Below are 23,373 nucleotides of genomic sequence, written 5' to 3'. Positions count from 1 at the left end.
CCAAATGCCCAGATGACTAAATTCATTGCAATCACCCTGTGTGTCAGTTGGGATTCCTTTTGCTGCAAATAACAGAAAACTATATATTGGGGTCTTAAACAAATGGGGGCTGTTTCCTATGTAAGCAGTCCACAGATGAGGTGGTGCAATGGCTGCGTGATGCCGTGAGGGACACAGTCTTTTTCCCTGTTTCTGAACTGCCATCCTTAGAATAGGCATTTGATGTCATGCTTTACATCACACGGTTGCAATATGGCTGCTGCAACCCCAGGCCTCCTGTCTGTGTTCCAGGCAAGAAGGAGAAAGGTAAAAGGTTAAACATTTTTGTATCTTTTGGGCAGCTTTGCCTTTCTGTTGAGAAAGGGTACCTTCCCCAGAAACTCCTACCTACCTCTCATTGGCTAGAGTTGAGTCAGGTAACCACACTTAATTGCAAAGGAAGCAGGGTGATTGAGTTTTTTACTGTCACAATCTCTATAGTAGAGGCGAGCAAGGGAGAAAAGAGATTGGAAATTGAGATTAGTTCAGCCAACCTGCCTGCCACTTCCTACCACTCACCTGTTTGTATTGTTCATAGTTGTATGTGTGTGTGTGTGTGTGTGTGTATTTTCTGACTCAGACTGAGAGGTTCTTCAAGTAGGATCCATGTCTCTCAAGGAGGTCTCTAGGATGAAACAAGAGTACCTGCTGGGAGTCAGGAGCCTTAAATCCTAGCCACGCTTCATTACTGACCAGCAGTGGACAAGGCCAGCAATGCCCCAGCAGGGAACCTTCTCAGGTTTTACTAAACATTAGACTCACAAGTCAACCATGGGCCTTGCCTGGAGTCAGAGCCTCTGGGAAGGCCATAAGGCAGGAACCACCACTGTCCTGCAGGCAGCACCGGTGCTCCTCCTTCTCGGGCTTGTCTTTGCAGCAGCCCTAGGGCTATCCCAGGAGCTGTCCCATCCCCAGGGGACAGCCCAATGCAAAGAAAAGGACAAAGGCCCTACCATGGCAGAGGTACAGGAGCTGTGCTGGTGTAGAAGCCTGGTGCCCCACAATTCTACAGGCATAACTTCCAGGGATCCCTGCAGGGGACATGCCTGTTAAAAGAGTCAGTCACTGCATCAGGGAAGTCCAACTCTATGACATCCCCATCAGATATGTGGAGAGTGCAATGTACCAGCCAGGGCCATTTTTACCATAATCAGTGGTACCTCCTAACAGAGTTGGCACATCCCTTTGTTATGTTTTTGCACGGAAACTGAGCTTAGAAAAGATTTTTTTAACCCTTTGCTCAGAAATCTCTTCCCTTTCTAGGCCTTGGTTTCCTCATCTGAAAAAATGAGGTGATTGGGCAGTATCCGACACAGTTTTGTAGTTGAAGGACCGTCTCCTCATCTAGCCTGGCAGCCAGTGCTAGCATTTGAACCTAGTTCCTGCTCCTGTGATGGCTCATTGGCCAGCTTGACTGAACCCACTAGGCCTGTGGACTCCCACTCTCTAGAGAATGCTGCAGGCCTCATGGAGGAAGGCCACAGAAGATGGCCTTGAACCCCAGAGGCCCACTCTTGTGGCCTGGCTCCTGCCCCTACAACACCCTTTGGGGCCACTCACCAGAGGGAACTCCACTGCCACCCAGCCTGGGCTCAGCTGCCTCTCTCTCTCCAGGCGGGCTGCAAGCTGGTCATGGTGCTATTCCAGTACTGCATCATGGCCAACTACTCCTGGCTGTTGGTGGAAGGCCTCTACCTTCACACACTCCTCGCCATCTCCTTCTTCTCCGAAAGAAAGTACCTTCAGGGATTTGTGGCATTCGGATGGGGTATGTTTCTCCCTGGGTCTGGTATCTGCATGGTACGTGGGAAGGGGTGCTGAGTCGAGAGTCGGAGGGTTTGGCTTTTAGTTCCAGCTCTGCACTTAACTAACTTGTGTAATCTTTTTTTTTTTTTTTTTTGAGTTGGAGTTTTGCTCTTGTTGCCCAGGCTGAAGTGCAATGGTGTGATCTCAGCTCACTGCAACCTTCATCTCCTGAGTTCAAGTGATTCTCCTACCTCAGCTTCCCAAGTAGCTGGGATTACAGGCATGCGCCACCACACCCAGCTAATTTTGGTTTTTTAGTAGAGACAGGGTTTTGCCATGTTGGTCAGGCTAGTCTTGAACTCCTGACCTCAGGTGATCAGCCCACCTTGGCCTCCCAAAGTGCTGGGATTACAGGCGTGAGCCACCACATCCAGCTAACTTGTGTAATCTTAGACAAGTTCCTTGATGTTTAACCCTCTGGTCTCAGTTTACTTATCTGTCAAGTGGGAAATCCTAGCTCAAATTTAGCCCCAGTTTCTGGCATCTAGAGCTTTTTACAATTCGTTCCTACCCAATACTTGTTGCCTCATCTGCCTTTAGATGGTCCATTCCTACGTCCTCTTTCTTCCTTCCTTTCTATATTAGGATGCTTTTGACTGCTGGCATCAGAAAATCTGTAAACCTTTAAACATAAACGAAATTAATTGGTTCATATAACTGAAAAGTCCAGGGATCACCAACTTCAGGAGAGGCTGAATCCAGCAGCTTAACACTGTTTCCTTCTGTCTCTACTTTGCCTTTTGTAACATCGGCTTTATAGTTAGGCTGGTGTTCCCAATGGAATGGCCAACAGCTTCTGGGCTAGAGACTTCCTTGTACCGAACTCCAATGAGAGAAAGAAAGAGATTCCGTCCAGCATTCTCAGCAAATATTCTGAGGTGCACTCTGGTTGGACTGCTTAAATCTCATAGACACCCTTGAACTAGACACAGAGGCCTGAGAGAATGAAATATGTTGATTGGCCTAAGCTACTCAAACCACGTGACTTCCCAAAGGAAACTCGGGATTCATTGTCTAGGAAAGAGGGGGAATGAGAGCCAGACAGCCAAGTGCGGGCCCCCATTCCATCCCTCTCCCTTTTCCTTTTCGGTCAATGAAGACAATAAACAACTTCCATTTTAGGGGCACTTGCTCTGTGCCAGGCATTGGATTCAGCACTTTACGTGTATCATTTCATCATCGTAGCAATCTCCAGAGGCCTCTCAGAGACCTCAGCTCACAGACACAACGTAACATACTCAACTCACATGGTAAACAAGGACAGACCTCAGGATTCAAGCCAAGACTTGTCTGTTTCCAAAGCCCTTTAACTTTTACCCTGCCATTAACATCCATCCATCCATCCATCCACCCACCCATCCATCCATTCCTCTATCCATTCATCCATTAGTTGTTCATTTGATAAACATGAACGTTACCCTAAGGAGTTCCAGACAGACAGCCAGGTTCCTGTGAGCGACTAAAAGGCTTACAGAGATAGTCATGTGCACCAGGCATTAGCTTCTTTTGGTTTCTTCCTGGCGCCTTTAAGAAGTGTCCCTGCCAGGAATGCCCTCTGCTGCCTTTTCTGCTTTTCTAAATCCTTATTTACAAGGGCCCTGTCTACCCATCAGGGAAGCTGCCTGAGCTGGCAGAGCTTGCTGAGCCCTCCTGCTTCTGAACCTTGGCAGCCCAGTTAGCACCTGACCCTGGGCCAGCGGGAGGTTGCAGGGTTATGCCGATGTCTCCAGAGGCCAGCAATCCCAGAGCGCCTGTGGACCAGGGACTTGCCTTATGCAGCTGGCTCTGCCAAAAAAGCACCCAACTCACTGAGCCCAACTCACTGAGCCCAATTCACTAAGCTTTAAATCCCAGATATGCCGGGATTCTGCTGTATGAACATGGACAATTTCCCCAACTAGAATATCAGGACCGCAATTTATTCAACATTCTTTGAGCACTTCCTGTGTTCAGAGATTACAAAGCTGCATTGTGATAATAGCTCTGTCACAGGATTTTAAGATGTTTGAATTAAATAGTAAGAAGCTTCCTTTCTTCTTCAAATGTTTATGGAGCATCTACTATATGCCAGCCCTGTGCTGGGTGCTGAGAATTGAGTAACATATAAAACAGCAATGGTTCTCTTCTCCCGGCCTGTTTGCCTGCCAGACATCAAAGAGACCCTGAAGGGTCCCTGGAAGGCCTAAAGCCCCTCTATCTGTGAGAAGCCCTTTTCATTGAGGGTAACGGCCCCTGCTTGAAATTATACTGATTTCACCAAAGATAGGTTGCTTAAATGGGTACATGCCTACTGTAAAACCTTGCAAAAAAAATTTTTTTAAGTAGAAAAAAAAAAAATTACCCTAGTCCCACAGATTGAACTTTTTCTGAGATTTCCTTCCAACCTTTTTTCTACTTGCAGTTTTTCCTCACACAGCTGTGGTCTTTCTCTATGAAGAATTTTGAATTTCACTTCTTCCCATTAACACATAAGCATGTTCTGTATTATTTCAAATCTTTCATAAACATGCTAAACTACCATATAGATGGATAGATGTAACATAGATGTATTTAACCACATAACTATTGTTTGGACATTTAGGTTGTCTCACTATTATAAATAGCACAGTGATGAATACCTTTACGGGCAAAGCGTTTTCTGTGTGTAATACAGAATCCCAGGATATAGATTCCTGAGTGGAAAGGAGTGAGCACGTTTAAGGTTTTTAACACTTACCCAAAGCTTTGACTTTTTCAGAGTGGCTGAGGTGTGAGTCTGTGCCGAGAAAAGAGTGACAGTGCAGGCTTTATAGGTGAGCCAGGCTGTCACTCAGCGAGTGAGAGTGAGCGGCTGGCGCTGGTGGTTCTGCCTCAGCATGGGTGAGGGTCTGCCAGACCCAGCTTGCTGCACTCCCCGCCCAGAAACTCTGAGGCAGGGGGTCTGGGGTGGCCCGAGACTCTGCATTTCTGACATGTTCCCAGGTAATGCTCATACTGCTGGTCCAGGGGCCACACTGAGCCACCAACTTAAACCATTACAAATTCTTCAAACTTTCCCACCAACTTGCCACTAAGGATGGAAGATAATGAACAAGTGCCTCTCAAAACCCATGTTCTTTGCCCAAAGCACCAAGAATTGAGGCAAGACTTTTTTTCTTTTTTGAGACGGAGTCTTGCCCTGTTGCCCAGGCTGGAGTGCAGTGGTGCCATCTCGGCTCACTGCAAGCTCCGCCTCCCAGGTTCACACCATTCTCCTGCCTCAGCCTCCCGAGTAGCTGGGACTACAGGTGCCCGCCACGACGCCTGGCTAATTTTTTATATTTTTAGTAGAGACGGGATTTCACGGTGTTAGCCAGGATGGTCTCGATCTCCTGCCCTCTTGATCTGCCCACCTCAGCCTCCCAAAGTGCTGGGATTACAGGCGTGAGCCACCGCGCCCGGCTTTTTTTTTTTTTTTCAAGATAGGCTCTCTCTTTATCACCCAGGCTGGAGTGCAACTGTTCAGTCTTGGCTCACTGCAGCCTCAACCTCCTGGGCTCAAGTGATCCTTCTGCCTCAGCCTCCTGAGTGGCTGTGACTACAGGCATGCACCACTGTACCTAGCTAATTTTTATTTACTTATTTTTATTTTTTGTAGAGACAGTGTCTCACTATGTTGCCCAGGCTGGTCTTGAACTCCTGGCCTCAAGTGATCCTCCCACCTCAGCCTCCCAAAGTGCTGGGATTACAGGCATGAGCCACCACACCCAGCCCAAGGCATTTGTTTAATTGTTATTTTTATCAAAGCCATTCATGTACTTGGTTTAAATAATTAAATAAAAGACTACAAGGTTTATAATAAACAAAAGCTGTCTCCTGCCTTCACTTCTTATTCCCGAGCTCAGCCTCCAGAGTTAATGCCTTTCACTCTTGTAACTTGTTCCTCCTAAGATTTACTCTCGTGTTTCTAAAATCAATACGCTACTATTTCTTGATTTGTCTGTTTGAAGCATTAGTTATTGACTCCACATGATGCAAGATAAGAATATAAAATTATTTTTTTCTTTTCTGAGACAGGATCTCACTCTCTGGCCCAAGCTGGAGTGCAGTGGTTCAATCATAGCCCACTGCAACCTCAAGCTCCTGGGCTCAAGCAATCCTCCTGGCTAAGCCTCGCAAGTAGCTAGGACTACAGGTGCATGCCACCACATCTGGCTGATTTTTTACATTTATTGTAGAGACAGGGTCTTGACATGTCTTCCAGTTTGGTCTCGAACTCCTGGGCTCAAACGATCCTCCTACATCAACTTCCCGAAGTGCTGGGATTATAGTTGTGAGCCATTGCGCCCGACCAAGAATATAAAATTCTTAATCCTCTACCTCCATTCTTCCATTGCAGTTTCTTATAATTTTTGACTAAATCAGATTCAGTGTATACCTTATTATATCTATGTAAATAGTGTTTACCACCGAGACAAGTGGTGTACAATAATTTTACTTTCAATCTTATTTAACTTTTTATTTTCCTGGAATCATTTTTCATTTGCTTTTTTTAAAAATATATATTGCTAGCATCAATTCTCTCAAATTCTTTGGACAACCTTGCAATGCTATTTATTTTCCAAATCATCAAATGCAATAGGAAATCTATCAGTTCCTATTTGTTTGTTTCCTGCTATATTAGTTCCTAAGGCTATCTTAACAAATTGCCACAAACTTGGTGGCTTAAAACAACAGAAATTTACTCTCTCACAGTTCTGGAGGCCAGAAGTCTGAAATCAAAGGGTTGGCAGGGTTGGTATCTTCTGGAGGCCCTGACAGAGGATCCGTCCCATATCTCTTTCCTACCTTCTGGTGGTGGCTGGCAATGCTTGGCATTCCTTGGTTTGTAGTTGCATCAGCCCCATTCCTGCTTATGTCTTTATGTGGACTTCTTCCTCTGTGTCTTCTCTCTCTGTGTGTCTCTCATGGCCTTCTTATAAGGATGCCAATCATATTGGAGTAGTGGCCCACCATACTCCAGTATGACTTTATCTTAACCAATTATATCTGCAAAGACCCTATTTCCAAGTAAGGTTACAGTCTGAGGTGCTAGGTTGACATGAATTTTAGGGAGACACTATTCAACCTGGTATACTTGCCAGTGTTTTTTCTAGAGCTTCCTGCCTTCTTGCTTGACTTGGGCTGGCTGTTCTTCAGATTTGCTCAGCTCCCTTAGCTTTCACCTTTTTCCACAAATCCTGTTTCCTTTCTTTCCCATCTCCCTGTCTTTGGTTTACTCTCTAGTTGTGTTGGAGCACATCCTCCAGTATCTGTCTAACCAAGAGCACCTGAAAGGAACATTTTTTTTATTGCATGTCTGAAGATATCTTCGTTCAACCTTCACACCTAATTCATTATTTTGCTGGACATAAAACAAGTTGAAGGCCAGGCACGGTGGCTCACACCTGTAATCCCAGCAATTTGGGAGGCCGAGGTGGGCAGCTGACTTGAGGTCAGGAGTTTGAGACCATCCTGGCCAACCTGGTGAAACCCTGTCTCTACTAAAAATACAAAAATTAGCCAGGCGTGGTGGTGGGTGCCTGTAATCTCAGCTATTCAAGAGCCTGAGACAGGAGAATTGCTTGAACCCGGGTGGTGGAGGTTGCAGAGAGTTGAGACCACTGCACTCCAGCCTGGGCAACAGAGTGAGACTTCATCTCAAAAAAAAAAAAAAAAAAAAGGTGAAAAATAATTTTCCCCAGAATTTTGAGGATCTTGTGTTTTGGCATCAGTGTTATGGGAAGTGCCATGCCATTTTGCTTCCTGAACTTTTTACTCCTTTCTACATAAGCTGCAGGATCTTCTCTCTGTGTTCTGAAATGTCACAGGGATGTGCTGTGAGGCAGGTCTTTTTTCATCCTTTTTCCTGGCATACAGTGTCCCTTTCATCTGAAAATTCATGTCTTTCGCTTCTTGAAAATGTTCTTACATTATCTATTTAATTGTTTTTTTTCCTTCTGTTTTTTTATCTTCTGTTTTCTGAAACTCCCTTTAGTCTAATGTTGTACATCCTGGAACAACCTCTAATGTTCAAATTTCTTTTTCCTACTTTTCATTCCACTGTTGTTTATTCTGCTGAGAGATTCCTAGTCTTTATCTTCCAACCCATCTATTGCATGTTTAATTGTGGTTATCATATGTTCCGTTCCTAAGCCCCCTTTCTTGTTCTCCGGGCACTCCCTGTTGAGGGCATCCTGTTTGTGCCTTGTAGATGCGACCTTTTATCTCTCCGATGGCGTTCCTTAGTGTTGTTTTGTTCAAGTTCCTTCTGCTTCCTGTATGGTCTGTTTCCTCTTAGTTCCTTTTCTCTGATTGTTTTGGTCTTTGTCTTTTATGTAATAAGATGTTGGTGACCTTGGCTGTCTGTTCCTATTTAAGAATGAATCACTTCAGAGCCGGCTAATGGCTGTTGGGGGTGTGGGGTTTGTCTCTCAAGGGACACTGGGCTGGAAGTGTCGGGGGGTCCCCCCATGGCTATCTATAGGCCCTTTGTCTGGGGCTGTTCAGTTCCTCTAGAGAATCCTTTCATCTCCAGCGTGCAGTGGCAGGGAGGTGGGCAGAGTGTAGAGGGCTGGGGTAGGGGTAGAAGCCTGTTCAGTAGAGGCCTGAAAACTGAGCGGCCTGGGGACCAGGGCTTTTACCATTCAGCTTGAGCATGTCCATTAGAAATAGAATCTGGTTTAAGTATTTCTGCTTAAAAAAAAAAAAAGAATCTGAGCCATACATCTAGCTTAAAATTTTCTAGTAGCCACAATCAACACAGTAAAATGAAACAGTCAGTGTTTATTTCAATAATCTATTCTGTTCAACCCAATGCAACCAAAATAGTATCATTTCAATGTATAATCAATATAAAAATTGGTAATGACATATTTCACATTCTTTTTCTTTTTTTTTTTTTTTTGAGATGGAGTTCCTCTCTTGTCACCCAGGCTGGAGTGCAGTGGTGCAATCTCGACTCACTGCAACCTCCGCCTCCCGGGTTCAAGCTATTCTCCCACCACAGCCTCCCGAGTAGCTGGGATTACAGGTATGAGCCACCATGCCTGGCTAATTTTTGCTTTTTTAATAGAGACAGGGTTTCGCCATGTTGGCCAGGCTGGTCTCGAACTCCTGACCTCAGTGATCCACCTGCCTCAGCCTCCCAAAGTGCTGAGATTACAGCCATGAACCACCACGTCTGGCCATATTTTACGTTCTTTTATTTGTACTAAGTCTTCAAAATCTGGTATCTATCTTGCACTTAGTACACAACTCAGTAGGGACCAGCCACATAACAGGTTCTCAAGAGCCACCTTGAGCACTGGTGTAGACCATCACTCTATTCCTGCTCAGCTGAGCACCCCCTCCGGCCCTCTGCTGGGCTGCAGCCCTGTTCTCCTTGGTTCAGTAATTCCAGAGAATAACTCTGTTGGAAGTTAACTATTCAGTCTTGTGAGGGTAGTGCTGGCCACCTGGGGTGCTTATCTGTTTCTTACCCAGACTTCAAACCATCCTCCTGCCCCAGCCCCACCCTGCCACCTGCCTCCTGGGTACCGGGTGCCCTGGCCCTAGAGCATCCTTGGGTACTTCCCCAGCGGCATTGCCCCAGACAGCACTTCTGTTTCAGCTTCCTCTGCTCGGGACATCAGCTGCCACTCCTCTGCCAGCCTTCTATGTGCCTAAGCATGTTGCCATCTCTCCTCTACTCTGCCCTTCCTTCTCAGTCTTTGTCCTTATGGGCTTTTACCATTTCTATTTCTTTATTATCATTTTAGAGGGGCTTCAGGGGAAGTAGGGATAAATGTATAAGTTCAGTTTGCCATGTTTAACTAGAAGTCAGGAAATGTTGTATTTTCTAAATTCTTGTGGACTTAATCTCATCTCTAGTCCAAAACATGTTTTTGTTTAAACATGACAGTGATGGCTTACCTTAGCTGTTAAACTGCCAAGCTTTTTACAAACCAATATTTGAATAAAATCAACGTTTCTTTCATGACCTGTGTCCACCCCTTCTCCACTTCCTCCTCCCCGCTGCATGTGGCTGGGCAGATCACTATGAGAAGGGGCTCTCCAGCTGTCTCCATGGGTCCATGAGCCTGCCCAGGAGTCCCAGCCCCTCTATGCTTTGCAGTGGACCTCTGGAGTCCGGCCTGGGTTCCCAGGAGACCCCCTAACACCAGTTGGCCTTTGGGATCCTTCTGATTCTGCCATAGTCCCCAGGGCACGCCCAGCACCCTTGAGGCACATGGTGCCACATCCACACAAGATGGCACAAGATGGCACAAGATGGCAGAGGGGTTTCTGTGAAAACCAAATCTTGGCACCTGCTCAGTAGCTGGGCTGGGGTAACCGATTGTCCTGTTCTGATATGTGTGCTGAAAATTGAGTCCTCTCTCCTCTGCCCCTCCCTTTATTTCTAATCCTCAGGTTCTCCGGCCATTTTTGTTGCTTTGTGGGCTATTGCCAGACACTTTCTGGAAGATGTTGGGTAAGCTAATGGAAGGAGGATAACAAGAATGTATCTGACATCGTCCAGCTTTTCAAACAGCATAGTTACTTCTTTGGAGCGATCTAGGAAAGGCCTTTTTCTCAAAGTAGAGGCCACAGATGAGTTCCCTGGACTGGGGCTCACTTCTTCCCAGGTGTGAGTTTCCAGGTGGGCTGAGCAACCTTGGCCACGCCCGCACTGTCCTGGCCTTCCTGTCTTCTTGCTGCCTGTCCACTCTGCGTGTGGGTCAGATGCCAGACAAGAGCTACGGGGCTCTAGGCAGGTGTTGCTCCATGGAGGAAACTCAAGGAAGGGCCAGCCCAGCTTTTTCTTCCTCCTGGGATCTCCCTCCTGGATGCCTCTCTACCCTTGGGTGTTTAGGAGCCCTGCAGAGCCAGGCTCTAAGGAAGTTGGGCATTGAGGGTGCCAGTGAGCCCAGGGGACGCACCTGGGAGTAGGTACATGGGAAGCAAGCTTGAAAGAAGCTGGGGAAGAGGAGAGGCAGCAGGGCAGTGGCGAGGTAGCAGGGCAGCATGGGAGTTGATTTCTCAGGGGCATAATGACACAACCAGGCCAATAAGTGGATGAGGTCGAATGAGACATCCAAGTGTCTATAGTCCAAATTCAGCCTGAAATAATTGCTTCAAAGTAATTTTTGTATTGGGTGAATTCACTTTTTTAAAAAGTCTGGATTTTCAGCTTGTCTAGAAAAAAATGGAGAGGTCCTTTAACACGTTCCATTTTTCCTTGTGGCAAAAATAAGCTGGAGCAGAGCTGCGGCTGTCTTGGACAGGGCACATGCTTCCCAGTTTGCTAAGTACCCTCCAGGCCGGATGTCCCCAGATCCTGAGGTCTCGTGTCAGCCATCCACCACTTCTCTTACTGATGTCATCTTCCTGGCCTCTGTTGGTAGCTGAGTTTGCCACCGTGCTCGCTGGTGAATTCTGACAGTGAGCTAACTTTTGGAGCTGGGAGTCTCCTGGCTCTCAGGTTCTCGCAGGGAGACAGGTGGCCACTCCTTCAGCCCCTGCAGTGCTCCTGGGTGGCAGGAAAGGGGGGTGGTTCTAATGGTGCTGGGCACACCACTGCAGGGGCTCAGTGCCACAAACATGGGTCCTTCATACCAAGGGCCACCTGAGGGAACATGTCCTTGCTGGTTAGTCCAGCTCCCACTCGTAACCATGCCCAGCTGTCCCTCCCTTAGGTGCTGGGACATCAATGCCAACGCATCCATCTGGTGGATCATTCGTGGGCCTGTGATCCTCTCCATCCTGGTGAGTGGCCCTCCTCTCCCTAGCTGGGGATCAGTGGGAGAGACGGAAATGGTGACCAGCCCACAGGGGCAGAGGGTGGAAGGACAGGGCTCCCTGCAGGTGCCAGGAGGGATAAACCACAGTGTTTGTGAGGTTGGTGAGCAGCGTGGAGTGTGGAAGCTCTGCCCCCTACAGAATGTGTGAGAGTGGGGTGAGGGGTGAGCTGGAGGCAAGAACCTGCAAACCCGGTTCTTTCTCACGAGTAGCAGCTCAAGTGTGGTGAGCAGAGCTCCTTGTTCTAAACTGGCTGGCTCCCATTGGCCTGAAATTCCACCTTCACTGGTTCAGACCTGTGGGCCTTGAGCATTTTTCTAGGGATTTGCTTGTTAACCTGGGATGAGTCGCTAAGCTGAGATCACTGAAGTGGGTGGGAGTGCAGATCGGGGAAGCTCAGTGGGGCCATGGTCTTGACACTTTGCAGTGCTGCGAATGGGTTCAGGCCGGGAGGGGCGGCCCCAGGGAAGAGATGCTGGGTGACCATCTTGGATAGGAGCTTGTGGGTGTCAACCCTGGTGGCCCTTTTGAATCACCTGGGAGCTTTTAAAAAATACTGATAGCTATCGATTCCATTTCTTTTTCTGGCAAGAGGGCTGGGTACTGGTCCCCAGGCGATTCTGCTCTGTGCCGGGGTACAGTCCTGTAGCCCAGCCCATGGGTATGGTTCAGCATAGGGGGACAGAGGAGGGAAGGCACATGGGGACACATGGGAATCATCTCTCATGGATGGAAGCAGTCCCTTGGCTGGAAGTAACGTCCACACGGACTGCCCAGGGATGCCCAAAGCTGCAGAACCAGTTGAAAGTGAGTGCCCTGTGCAGGCTCGCCAGCGTGGGGTAGGGGTAGAGGGCATGGGACAGGGCCCCTTCTCTTCCAGTAGCTGCCTGGGTGGCATCTTGGGATTGGTTGAGAGGAGAGAACCATTCCATGACAACCTTCTTTTATTCTTTTTAAATTATATAATCTGAGCAAAAAATGCAAAATACAGAATGTTTGTTTTGGTTTTACTTTTTGAGACAGGGTCTCACTCTGTGACCCAGTCTGGAGCGCAGTGGCGCAATCATGACTCACTGCAACCTCCACCTCCTGGGCTCAGGTAACCTCCACATCAGCCTCCCGAGTAGCTGGGACTAAAGGCTCCCACCACCACGCCTAGCTAATTTTTTGTAGAGATGAGCTTTCACTGTGTTGCCCAGGCTGGTCTTGAACTCCTGGACTCGAGTGATCTGCCCGCCTCAGCCTCCCAAAGTGCTGAAATTGCAGGCGTGAACCACTGTGCCTGGCACAAAATGTATTTTTTAAAAAGGAAAAAAAAAATCATTCATCATTCTCCCAGCTACGTATATGTTACGACCATATGTTTTCCTTCCTATCTTCTTCTTTGAGCAGACATACTTTTCTTTTTCGAAATCCTTAATTAGGTTTTTGGTTTTTTGTTTTTCACTTAGCAATAGATGTGAGCTTTCCTGTTTGATGTGGAATTCCTTGACAAACTGATTTGCCATGGCTTCATAATATCATGCTGGAGGCTGTTTCCTCATTTAGTTAAGCAAGCCCTGCTGTTATTCTGGGACTTGGACAGCCCAGCCCAGGACAACCCTGGATGAAGGACGGCCAGCTCTAGTGTCCAGGGCTGGTTTCAGAGGACTGTGATTTATTCAGCAATTGAGGATGCTGGATGAGCACTCCTGATGCAAAATATCTCCCTACCAACCTAGCATGGGGCCTGGAATTCCACTATTTAATAATAGACTCATTCTTGGGACCTTAAAGACTTTCTTTCTCTTTCTTTCTTTCTTTATTTCTTTCTTTCTTCCTTCCTTCCTTCAGTCCTTTCCTTCCTTCCCTCCCTCCCTCCCAGTGCTCCCTATTAAATACGAATGTAAGGCAAACAAAATTAAACTAAATAGCCTTCATGAGTTGACAGCATGCATAGCCAGCTTACAACAAGATGCATAAACAAGTTGCAGAGAAGCAGGGTTCCCCGAAAAGCAGTGCTGGGCCAGGAGTCCTAGACAGCCACTAATCCTGTGTCTTTTGGCAAGCGCTCCCAGGCCCCAGGCTGCTTGTGTAAAAAATGCGGGTGTAAGGCTGGGTGATTCCACTGATCCCTGCTTCTATAAAATGGCTGGAGCAGGTGTGTGAGGGAGGGAGAGATGCTACCATGTGGGCAACTTCCTAATGTTGTTGGCACTGGGCAATGGGGTTGGGGGAGGGGACACCAAAATGAATAAAAAGACTGCGTTCCTGTCCTTCAGGAAGTTACAGTTGAATTGGCAGATAAGTAGGCACATACATGTTTGACAGACACATGCATTTGACCTTTTAAGATATTTTATCTCCCAATCATAGTTCGCAAGAAAAAAAAGACATTTTAAGTGCTCTTACACAGTAATATTATCCCTAAATACAGTAAATCAGGAAAGGGAAGTAATCAAGGGTGGCTTCTTGAAGCTGGCGATTGAGCTGCAAACTGGTCCTCACACCAGCAGCTTCAGCATCACCTGGGAGCTTGTTAAAAATAGTCATTCTTGGGCCCCACTCCAGACTTACTGAACCATAACCTGTGGGGTTAGAGCCCAGCAATGGGTACCCTAAATTTTGAGAATCACTGCTGTAAAGGCAGTCAGTCAGCTTTGGCATTGTATTACCTGGGAGCTTGTTAGAAATGCAGAATCTCAGGTCCACCCCAAACCTGCATTTTAACAATATCCCCAGGGGCTTCCAGTGATCTGCAAGGGTGAGTGATCTGCCCTGCAACTGAGCAGACCTTGGAGCTCCTGCAGTCCAGGGGCAGGAGGGAGTGCTGCCTCCAGCCATGGACTCTAGACAGTGTTTCTTCAGGACTGGGGGTGGGGAGGGGATGGAGAGGAGGGGCAGCAGTGGTGAGCCATCCTGGCTGTGGTGTCTGCAATGTCTTCTCTGCCCTCAGGTCCAGGGGACAGGGCCAGGAGGGGTGGTTGGAAAAGCAAGATACCTTCAGCCCCACCTCTGCCTTGTGTTTTGCAGATTAATTTCATCCTTTTTATAAACATTCTAAGAATCCTGATGAGAAAACTTAGAACCCAAGAAACAAGAGGAAATGAAGTCAGCCATTATAAGTAAGTGAAGGGCAAAGACTGAGGCATGGTCAGTCAGCAAGCATTTACAGAGCACCTACTGTTTACTCAACTGGTGCTAGCTATTGGAGATGGAGGAAAAGTTGTAGACCTATTCGTAAGAAGTTTACCAGGTACATGGGGGCGGTTGGGGGGAATGGTCTGATTTTAGAGCCTCACACACTGTATGGGGGTGGAAATACTAAGAAATCTCAGGCAGGAAGCCTGAAGGCAGAGAGATCTTATCCTTGGGGCAAGGCTAGGGAGTCTCCACATGGGCTTCAAAGACTGAAATTCACACAAATGTGTGTAGGTACAGTATGTGTATTTTTCAGAGGAGGATGACCTTCGGTTTCTTCAGATTTTAGGGAAGTGTGTGATCCAAAAACACTTAAGAACTTTCAAATGTTAAAGAGAAATACGTTCATTTTCTAGGGCTTCAATAACAAAATATCACAGACTAGGTGGCTTAAACAGCTGATATGTATTTTCTCAGAGTTCTGGAGGCTGAAAGTCCAAGATCAGGGTGTCGACAGGTTTGGTTTCTTCTGAAGCCTTTCTTGCTGTGTCCTCACAGGGTCTTTGCTCTGTGTGTGGGCATCCCTGATGTCCCTCTGTGTGTCCATATTTCCTCTTCTAAGGACACCAGTTGATTTGATTAGGCCCCACTCCATCCTTGTTGTAACTTAGCCTCCTCTTTCAAGACCTTTCTCCAAATGCAGTCACATTCTGAGATACTGGGGGCTAGGGCTTCAGTGTAAAAATTTGGCAGTGGGTATGGACATAATTCAGCCCATAAATTATATTAAAGACAAATTAGCGGCCAGACGCGGTGGCTCACGCCTGCAATCCCAGCACTTTGGGAGGCCAAGGTGGGCAGATCACTTGAGGTCAGGAGTTTGAGACCAGCCTGGTCAAGATGGTGAAACCTTGTCTCTACTAAAAACACAAAAATTAGCCAGGCGTGGTGGAGGGCGCCTGTAATCTCAGCTACTTGGGAGGCTGAGATAGGAGAATCGCTTGAACCCGGGAGGCAGAGGTTGCAGTGAGCCGAGATCGTGCCAGTGCACTCCTGCCTGCATGACACAGCAAGACTCTGTCTCAAAAAGAAGAAGAAAACAAAACAAAAACAGGACAAATTAATGTCCCCCAGAGACCTTCTCCATGGTGTTTTGCGTTTTGAGACTCTGACAGTGGCTCAGATTACTTGGTATCAGATTCCTGGGGACCTGGGATAAAGTTGCCAGGTAAAATACAGGATGCCCAGTTACATTTGAATCTTGGATAAACAACAAATCGTTTTTCAATATTTATACCCCCACATGGCGTCCATTGTTTATCTGAAATTCAAATTTAACTGGGGATTCTGTATTTTTATTTGCTAAGTTTGGCAACCCTAATCTGGGAAGAAAATACAAGAATTTATCCTTATAGATATTTATTATCTAGCAAATGAGAAAGCTGGCTTTGCTTGTATGATGTTAGACATAGAGCAGCAGTGATATAGGCACGTAATTTATAAATAAAGTTAATGGTGTAGGTACCGATTTCTTTTTTCTTTTTACTGATGGAGGTGCATGATCAGAAAGTTTGGGGCTTTGCCATGAGTCAAAAATTGTTGTATCTGAGTGATGGATATGTGGGAGTTAGAAATTTTCAAAATAAAAAGTGAAAACAAAAAGTTTGGGGTACTGCTAGCCAGCCTCAGCAGTCAGTCCCGAGCTGGGGAGTGGTACAGCTGTGTGCCCACAGGAGGAGAAAGGGCACAGGGAGGCAGAGTAGAGGCTACAGCCTCTCTGTGTCCCCAGGCGCCTGGCCAGGTCCACTCTCCTGCTGATCCCCCTGTTTGGCATCCACTACATCGTCTTCGCCTTCTCCCCAGAGGACGCTATGGAGATCCAGCTGTTTTTTGAACTGGCCCTTGGCTCATTCCAGGTAAGCTTCCAGGACTGGGGCTGCCAGCTGAAAAGAGGAGTTCTCTCTGTCCTTCGGGAGAAGTGGAGGGCGTAGCGACTGCGAGCCAGATGCCTTATCTGGCAGAGACCCAGGGGAAGAAGGGGTCGGACCTGACAGTGCTACAGGTCCCTGGTCCCCATAAGTCAAATGGGGGTGGGAGATAAAACTAAGAGAGACGGAGAGACTGACTTCAGGGAGAATAAAAAGGAAAAGTAGCCCCAGTACACTATATTGTACAACTCTCAATAGCATATACATGGTCAAAATAATGTAAGCGCAGATGGCCAAGTCATCAAACACTGGGGCGAGCCGTGCAGGAGTGTGGGGCGGGTGTTTGGAAGAGAACACTGTCCTCATCTTCACACTGGGAAGTCCATGGAAAATGCCCTAGACTGAAAACTCCTCAAGTGGTGACATCAGCATATTTTTTAGAAGCAGTTAAGAGAGTTTCAAGGAGTAGTCGCATCTGAGGAACAGGAAGTGAGGGTGGGGTGTCAGGAGGCTGCTGGTTCTGTAACAGGAATCCTTCGATTCTCTGAAACCATGTGCATATGCAAATTATTAAAACTAAAAACTGACTTTAAAAAATAAAGTGAGGTGGAAAATCACGTACCTACTAATTCAACAAGATGTTGTGAAGTTAAAAAAAAAAGCAACAACAGTAAACAGGTTTGGACAGAGGGGGCCTGAACATGAATCCCAAACTTCACAATGCCGTTTGTTTATTTACTCAGAGCTATTTCCTTCCAAAAATAATGCAATGTCGCTTTTGGGAAAAACATACAAAGGACAAAAAAATGAGTAGATGAAGGATCAGTGAAAAAAAGAGTATACAACTGGTTGGGTTGCTACACAGAAACAAATATGATAAAGTTCTATACAGGAGGGAGAGATGGGTCATAAGTGTGATAGGGAGCTTCCCAGTAGCCAAAGCAAAGACAAAACAATTGTTTCAAAATTTCGCATATCCATAAGACAAAATCAAACTAACGGCCGGGAGAAGCCAGTGCTTATAGGCTCTAGGGCCTGAGACAAAATTCTCCCAGTCAGTTTTTTTAAAGGACTTAGTCCTTCACAACATTTCCACGGTAGGGCGATATTGTCCAGCCAAGCTTTCACTGGGGTGGCCTCGGCCTGCAAGCAGGTCTCAAACCCTCCCCTCATCCCTACAGCTCTGTTCAGGGTAGGGTCTTCCTGTTACTTACAGGTTCTAGGGAGGATGCCTCACTGGGGACCCATCACTGAGTGGAGTCAGGTCCTGCCATACCCACACCTTCAGACCACACTCTTCTCTAAGCTGGCCCTCTGCCCAGTAGCCCCTGTCAGTGTCCCAGACCTCGAGAGAACTCAGCCTCTGGCTTAATCCAGGATTCTTTTCCTCTCGGCCTGGGGGCCAGGGAGCTAGCTTTCCCCACAACTGCTGTTGTAACGTCCAGGGAGGCTGGGCACACAATGGCCCATCTAGCAGGTAGAGGATTTGAGGACCAGTCGGGTGGAAGGACTTGACCTGGCTCAGAAAAGGGACCATGCTGAGAGCTTGGACCCGGGTCTGCCTGGCCATGGATGGGGACTTCCTGTCCCTCAGAGTTGGGGCTAATAGTTGGGACTGTGGACTACCTCTCTGGGAAAATGTCTTGTCAAGAGAAAACCAAAAGCACTTTCCTGATGTTCTCATAGGAATGTTGATGAAGAAAAAGGATCTTTTAAAGTTTTATACATATATATGTATATATATATTCTTATATACACACACACATATGAGAAAATGTTTTTCATATACAAAAGTGAAGAGAATAGGACAATGAACCCCATTACCTATCCCCAACCTCAGCAGTATCCACTCATGGCCTGTCTTATTTCATCTCTGTCCCTACCTACTACCCCTATCTTTTTAAGTAAATTCAAAACATCATGTTATTTCATCTGCAAAGAGTTTAGTATGCATTTCTAAAAGACAGGGCTTAAAGAACACATACAACTGTAATAACACCATCACTGTCACATACTCTTTAAAAATGTATTTACGGCCGGGCGCGGGGGCTCACGCCTGTAATCCTAGCACTTTGGGAGGCCAAGGCAGGCGAATTGCCTGAGCTCAGGGGTTCGAGACCAGCCTGGGCAACATGGTGAAACTCTGTCTCTACTAAAATACAAAAAACTAGCTAGGCATGGCGGTGTGTGCCTGTAGTCCCAGTTACTCGGGAGACTGAGGCAAGAGAACTGCTTGAACCTGGGAGGCAGAGGTTGCAGTGAGCCGAGATCGCGCCACTGCACTCCAGCCTGGGTGACAGAGCGAAACTCCGTTTCCAAAAAAAAAAAATGTATTCACTCTTTCTGATTGTATAAATAATGCTTGCTTATTGTGAATAATTTGGGAAATAAGGAAAAGTTTTTCAAAAAAAGAAAAATAATAAGAAACAAATCCAGAACGTCATAACCCAGAAATAACTTCTGTTAAAATGTTGGTGTGTTTACTTCCGTCTCTTTTCTTTCCACAAAGACACACACACACATAATTGGGATCATGATGTGTATGGTTTTGTGTCTTGCTTGTTTTGTTTAATTCTCTATCATGCCCATCACGAACATTTCTTCATGTCATTAAAATTCTTCAAAGTCTTCATTCTTAATGATTGCAGAATCACGGTGGAAATTAGTAAACTTGCTGGCTTGTGTGAGGCCTGACCTATATACACTGGAGCACAGCTAACTCCCTCCCCTGAACATTGAAAATGTGTCCTTGGACCCTAGGGCAGCAGAGGCCAGGCAACCCTAGCCCATGCAATGGGCAGCATCTTCGGCCTGCTCGTGGCTCTGGGCCAAGCACACAGAGCTCCAGGCATGCCTAAACCCCTCCGTGCCTCAGTTCCCTCGCGTGTGAGGTGAAGATCCTCCCACCTGCTTCCAAGGGCTTTGGCGAGGTTAAATGAAGCACCTGGGACCTACAATTACTCAGGCCTAGCTGTGCTCCGATCCAAGTCTGTTTTATTTCAAAGCCTGCCTTGAAGTGCCTTTTACTCCCTCTGTGACAGTAGCTCCCGGACCATGATGCCCGTTTTTTGGAACTGTGTGGTGATCTTTAAAAGCTGCTGATGCCCCCAGCTACTGGGATCTGGGGAGTGCAACCTGGATAAAAGGTCCCAGGTGATTCTAATGTGCAGCAAAACTTGGAAACCGATGCCCTGAGTGTTTCTGCCCCTCAAATAGTCCCCAGTCTATGTGGCAGTCATTGATACCTGAAATTCTAAAGCAAACCCTTCCAGCTTCGCCACTAACTCTTTTTAAAATGCCAATATCCCTGAGAAGTTGTACATATTAAGCCCACCATCGATGAGCTGATTCATCATGCTTTGAGGTCCTTTCCAATATCGTAAGTAGCTACAGGCAGGCCTGGGTGGGACTAGGGAGGAGGAGTTGGGCTATCTGAGGTCAGGCCTCTGAGTGGGGAGGGCAGGCCCGTAAGGGAGAGAAGGGTGGCCTGAGGTGGGTCCCTGAGAAAGGAGAGGGGCAGGGAGAATGTGCCACAGACACTGCTTCCTGCTGATCTGGAGGCCTCTTAGGCTCCAAGCAGGCGCCCCAGCCTGGAGTCCCTCCCCTGACAGAGCTCCACACCAGGATCCTGGGGACACCATCAGGAAATCAGGAGCTCCAAATACCAGGGAGGGAGGGTCTTACAGGCACAGACCTTGCCACACCAGGGAACATAAAACTCTGAGCATGGAGGTGCACCCACCTGTCCATTAAGCAGGGAGGTCCAACCCTGCTCACCGTTGGCTGGCCGGGACCTGTACATAGTTTGTTCTGCCTACATGTTTGTTTTTCAATTTGAATTAGTTATCTACATTTAAACATATTCAGATTTCCAGCTTATCTTGAAATAAGACCACACAGGGCCCAGGGTCTCACCCTGGGCAGCCTGCACTCCTCCTGGCAGAGTAGGTGCACTTCAGGTACCACCCATCCCTGTGGCTCCCAGGTGAGCTTCCTGAGCCCAGCTGGCTGGGTTAGCAGCCCCTACTGACCTGTCCCTGACGCCACATGTGTTCAAAAGGGAGCCCACCCTTGGCTGCAAGGAGTTCACAGTTTATGCTGGATGAGCCAGCATAGCCAGGGGCATCGTGGGCAGCCCACAAGAGGTGGCCTAATTCCCAGTGAGGCAAGAGAGGTGGGGAAATGAGCCTGTAGCTGGTGATTAAGAGACCTGGGGAGGGTGCAGCTGGCCAGCTGGTTCAGGCCGCATGCTGAGCACCTCTGCTAACCCTGCTACCTCTGTTCTTCTGGCAGGGACTGGTGGTGGCCGTCCTCTACTGCTTCCTCAACGGGGAGGTGAGTAGTCTTGGGTCACCCAGGTACCCAGGAGAGCTCCTAGCCATTGGTTTCTGGGTCAGAAGGAGCTACCTGTGAGGGGTGGTAGGAAGGGGGATGGAAAGGGTCAGAGGGAGTCCTGGGTCTGGTGGCAGGTGGCTTGGCCAGTTCTTTTAGGAGTCTGAGTTTGCTTAATGGGAGCAACAGAATCACCTGGAAGGCTTGTTAAAACCATGGCTGGACCCTGTCCCTAGTTTCTCCTTCCACAGAAATAAATTCTGTAGGTCTGGACTGGGGTCTGAGAAAGTGTTTTTTAACAAGCACTCCTGGTGCCAATGTTGATCTGTTCAGCAAATGCAGGAGGAAAGTTGGGCAGAACCCGGGTTCCTGACTGCCCTGCTGCTTGCTTAATGGGTGATCTCAGTCACTGCCCTGCTCTGGGCCTCAGTCTGCCCATATGTAAAATGGGTGACTCAGAACTGTCTGCAGCTCAATCCTTAGGGACCTCCAGACGAGCACTGACTCCTTGGGAGACTGCATACTCACTTTGAGGACTCGAGCCTCACACGGAGCATTTGGGTCAGGACCCCAGGCTCTGGGCATACAGAGCTATGTAGTTAACATGAGCTAAGGCTTCCTGTGACTACTGACCATCTATCTGGTTTGTTGCACTTGAATGGGAATGACCTTTGATGTTTCCCAAAAATCAAACATCAAGCCTAGTTTCAAAGGTTCAGCTGCTGCAGCTGGGAATTGTGAAGGAAATTTACAAAGAGAAACTCCCTAGGTCCCAGATAAGTTCTGAGCTTGGGTGGCTTCATGGGAATAAGTGGGGACCCATCTTAAATCACTTAAAATCACTGGGGACCCATCACTGAGTGGAGTCAGGTCTTGCCCTACCCACATCTTCAGACCACACCCTCCTCTAAGCTGGCCCTTTGCCCAGTAGCCCCTGTCAGTGCCCCAGACCTTCAGAGAACTCAGCCTCTGGCTTAATCCAGGATTGTTTTCCTCTCAGCCTGGGGGCCAGGGAGCTAGCTTTCCCCACCACTGCTCTTGTAACATCAAGGACACACACTTGTCCCAAGGTGCCCAAGTCCTTTCTTCAAGACACGATGTAATGAGATTGCAGGTGCACATGCCCAGGAGAGAGGGGACCTTGTAACTACTGGACATTGGGGCTGGAAACGGTCAATCTGGGTGGCCTGCAGGCTAGGGGACAGGGCAGCTGGGCAGGAGTGGCAGGGCCTGTGTGGAGTCACTGGGGGAGTGAGCGGGGCTCCAGGCACAGAACTGTCCTCTCCTCCTGGGCTGATGGCTGGTCTTCTGGGCAGGTGCAGCTGGAAGTTCAGAAGAAGTGGCAGCAGTGGCACCTCCGTGAGTTCCCACTGCACCCCGTGGCCTCCTTCAGCAACAGCACCAAGGCCAGCCACTTGGAGCAGAGCCAGGGCACCTGCAGGACCAGCATCATCTGAGAGGCTGGAGCAGGGTCACCCACGGACAGAGACCAAGACAGGTCCTGAGAAGGCTGGGCACTGCTGCGGGACAGCCAGTCTTCCCAGCAGACACCCTTTGCCCTCCTTCAGCTGAAGATGCCCCTCCTCAGGCCTTGGACTCTTCCGAAGGGATGTGGGGCGCTGTGGGGCAGGACAAGGGCCTGGGATTTGGTTTGTTTGCTCTTCTGGGAAGAGAAGTTCAGGGGTCCCAGAAAGGGACAGGGAAATAAATGGTGCCTGGGATGAGATTCAATCTATATTTGTCCATCCTTTTGCCTTGACACAAGGTAAGGGTGTATGCTCTTGCCTGCTCCCAATGCCTTCCTGTAGGAGGAGGGCTCTTCCCTGGTCCCCCAGCTCAGTTACTCAGGGACCAGATTAGAAGGCCCAGCCAACACGAAATGTTTGCCCTTGGCGGATCCTGTCTGTCTCCTACTGTAATTCACCTGGTTAGTAGCTCTCACCCAAACCTTCAGGACAACAGCTAAAATAATATGATAAAGTCACCATGGAGGCCAGGGAAGCCCCAGGGCCCCCAGTCCCTCTTACTATCCCCAGCAGGGTGTGAGGGGCACACCCCTATTTTTCCTGCTCTTCCACACAGATGTCTTCAGCCTGAGGCAGACACAGCGGGAAATGGGGCATGATCCCATTTCATAGAAGACAGGTCCACCAAAGCCCTGTGACTTGCCCAAGCTACTGAGCAAAAAGGTGGCGGAAGTTCAGTCCAGGGCCTTTGACTTCAAATGCCCATGCTCCAAGGCTGTGTCTGTGCTCTCCCTGCTCCCAGGCAGGGAAGGACAGGGGCCGTCTGCTGCCTTTCTAAGCTCCTGGGGACTTCAGTCTCACCCTCCACTCTCGTTCTTGGTTCCTTTGAATATCTGCACTCCCTG

General features: G+C 47.9%; 1 protein-coding gene across 1 annotated transcript in view; it reads left to right on the top strand.

The window, feature by feature from the left end:
* SCTR (secretin receptor) overlaps positions 1-22,733 on the top strand; it is an 84,028-nt gene extending 61,295 nt beyond the window's left edge. The window contains exons 7-13 of the mRNA XM_003281710.2: positions 1,654-1,807; positions 10,255-10,315; positions 11,520-11,589; positions 14,635-14,726; positions 16,532-16,658; positions 20,964-21,005; positions 22,319-22,733. Coding sequence (XP_003281758.1) covers positions 1,654-1,807; positions 10,255-10,315; positions 11,520-11,589; positions 14,635-14,726; positions 16,532-16,658; positions 20,964-21,005; positions 22,319-22,459 — 687 coding nt within the window. The 3' untranslated portion in view covers positions 22,460-22,733. The remainder of the gene's footprint in view (positions 1-1,653; positions 1,808-10,254; positions 10,316-11,519; positions 11,590-14,634; positions 14,727-16,531; positions 16,659-20,963; positions 21,006-22,318) is intronic.
* Positions 22,734-23,373: the final 640 nt, after the last annotated feature.

This window comes from Nomascus leucogenys, chromosome 20 (genome assembly GCF_006542625.1).
Source record: "Nomascus leucogenys isolate Asia chromosome 20, Asia_NLE_v1, whole genome shotgun sequence".
Classification (NCBI taxonomy): Eukaryota; Metazoa; Chordata; class Mammalia; order Primates; family Hylobatidae; genus Nomascus; species Nomascus leucogenys.
The sequence above is the reverse complement of the archived record's forward strand: the minus strand, read 5'-3'. Positions and strand labels throughout refer to the sequence as shown.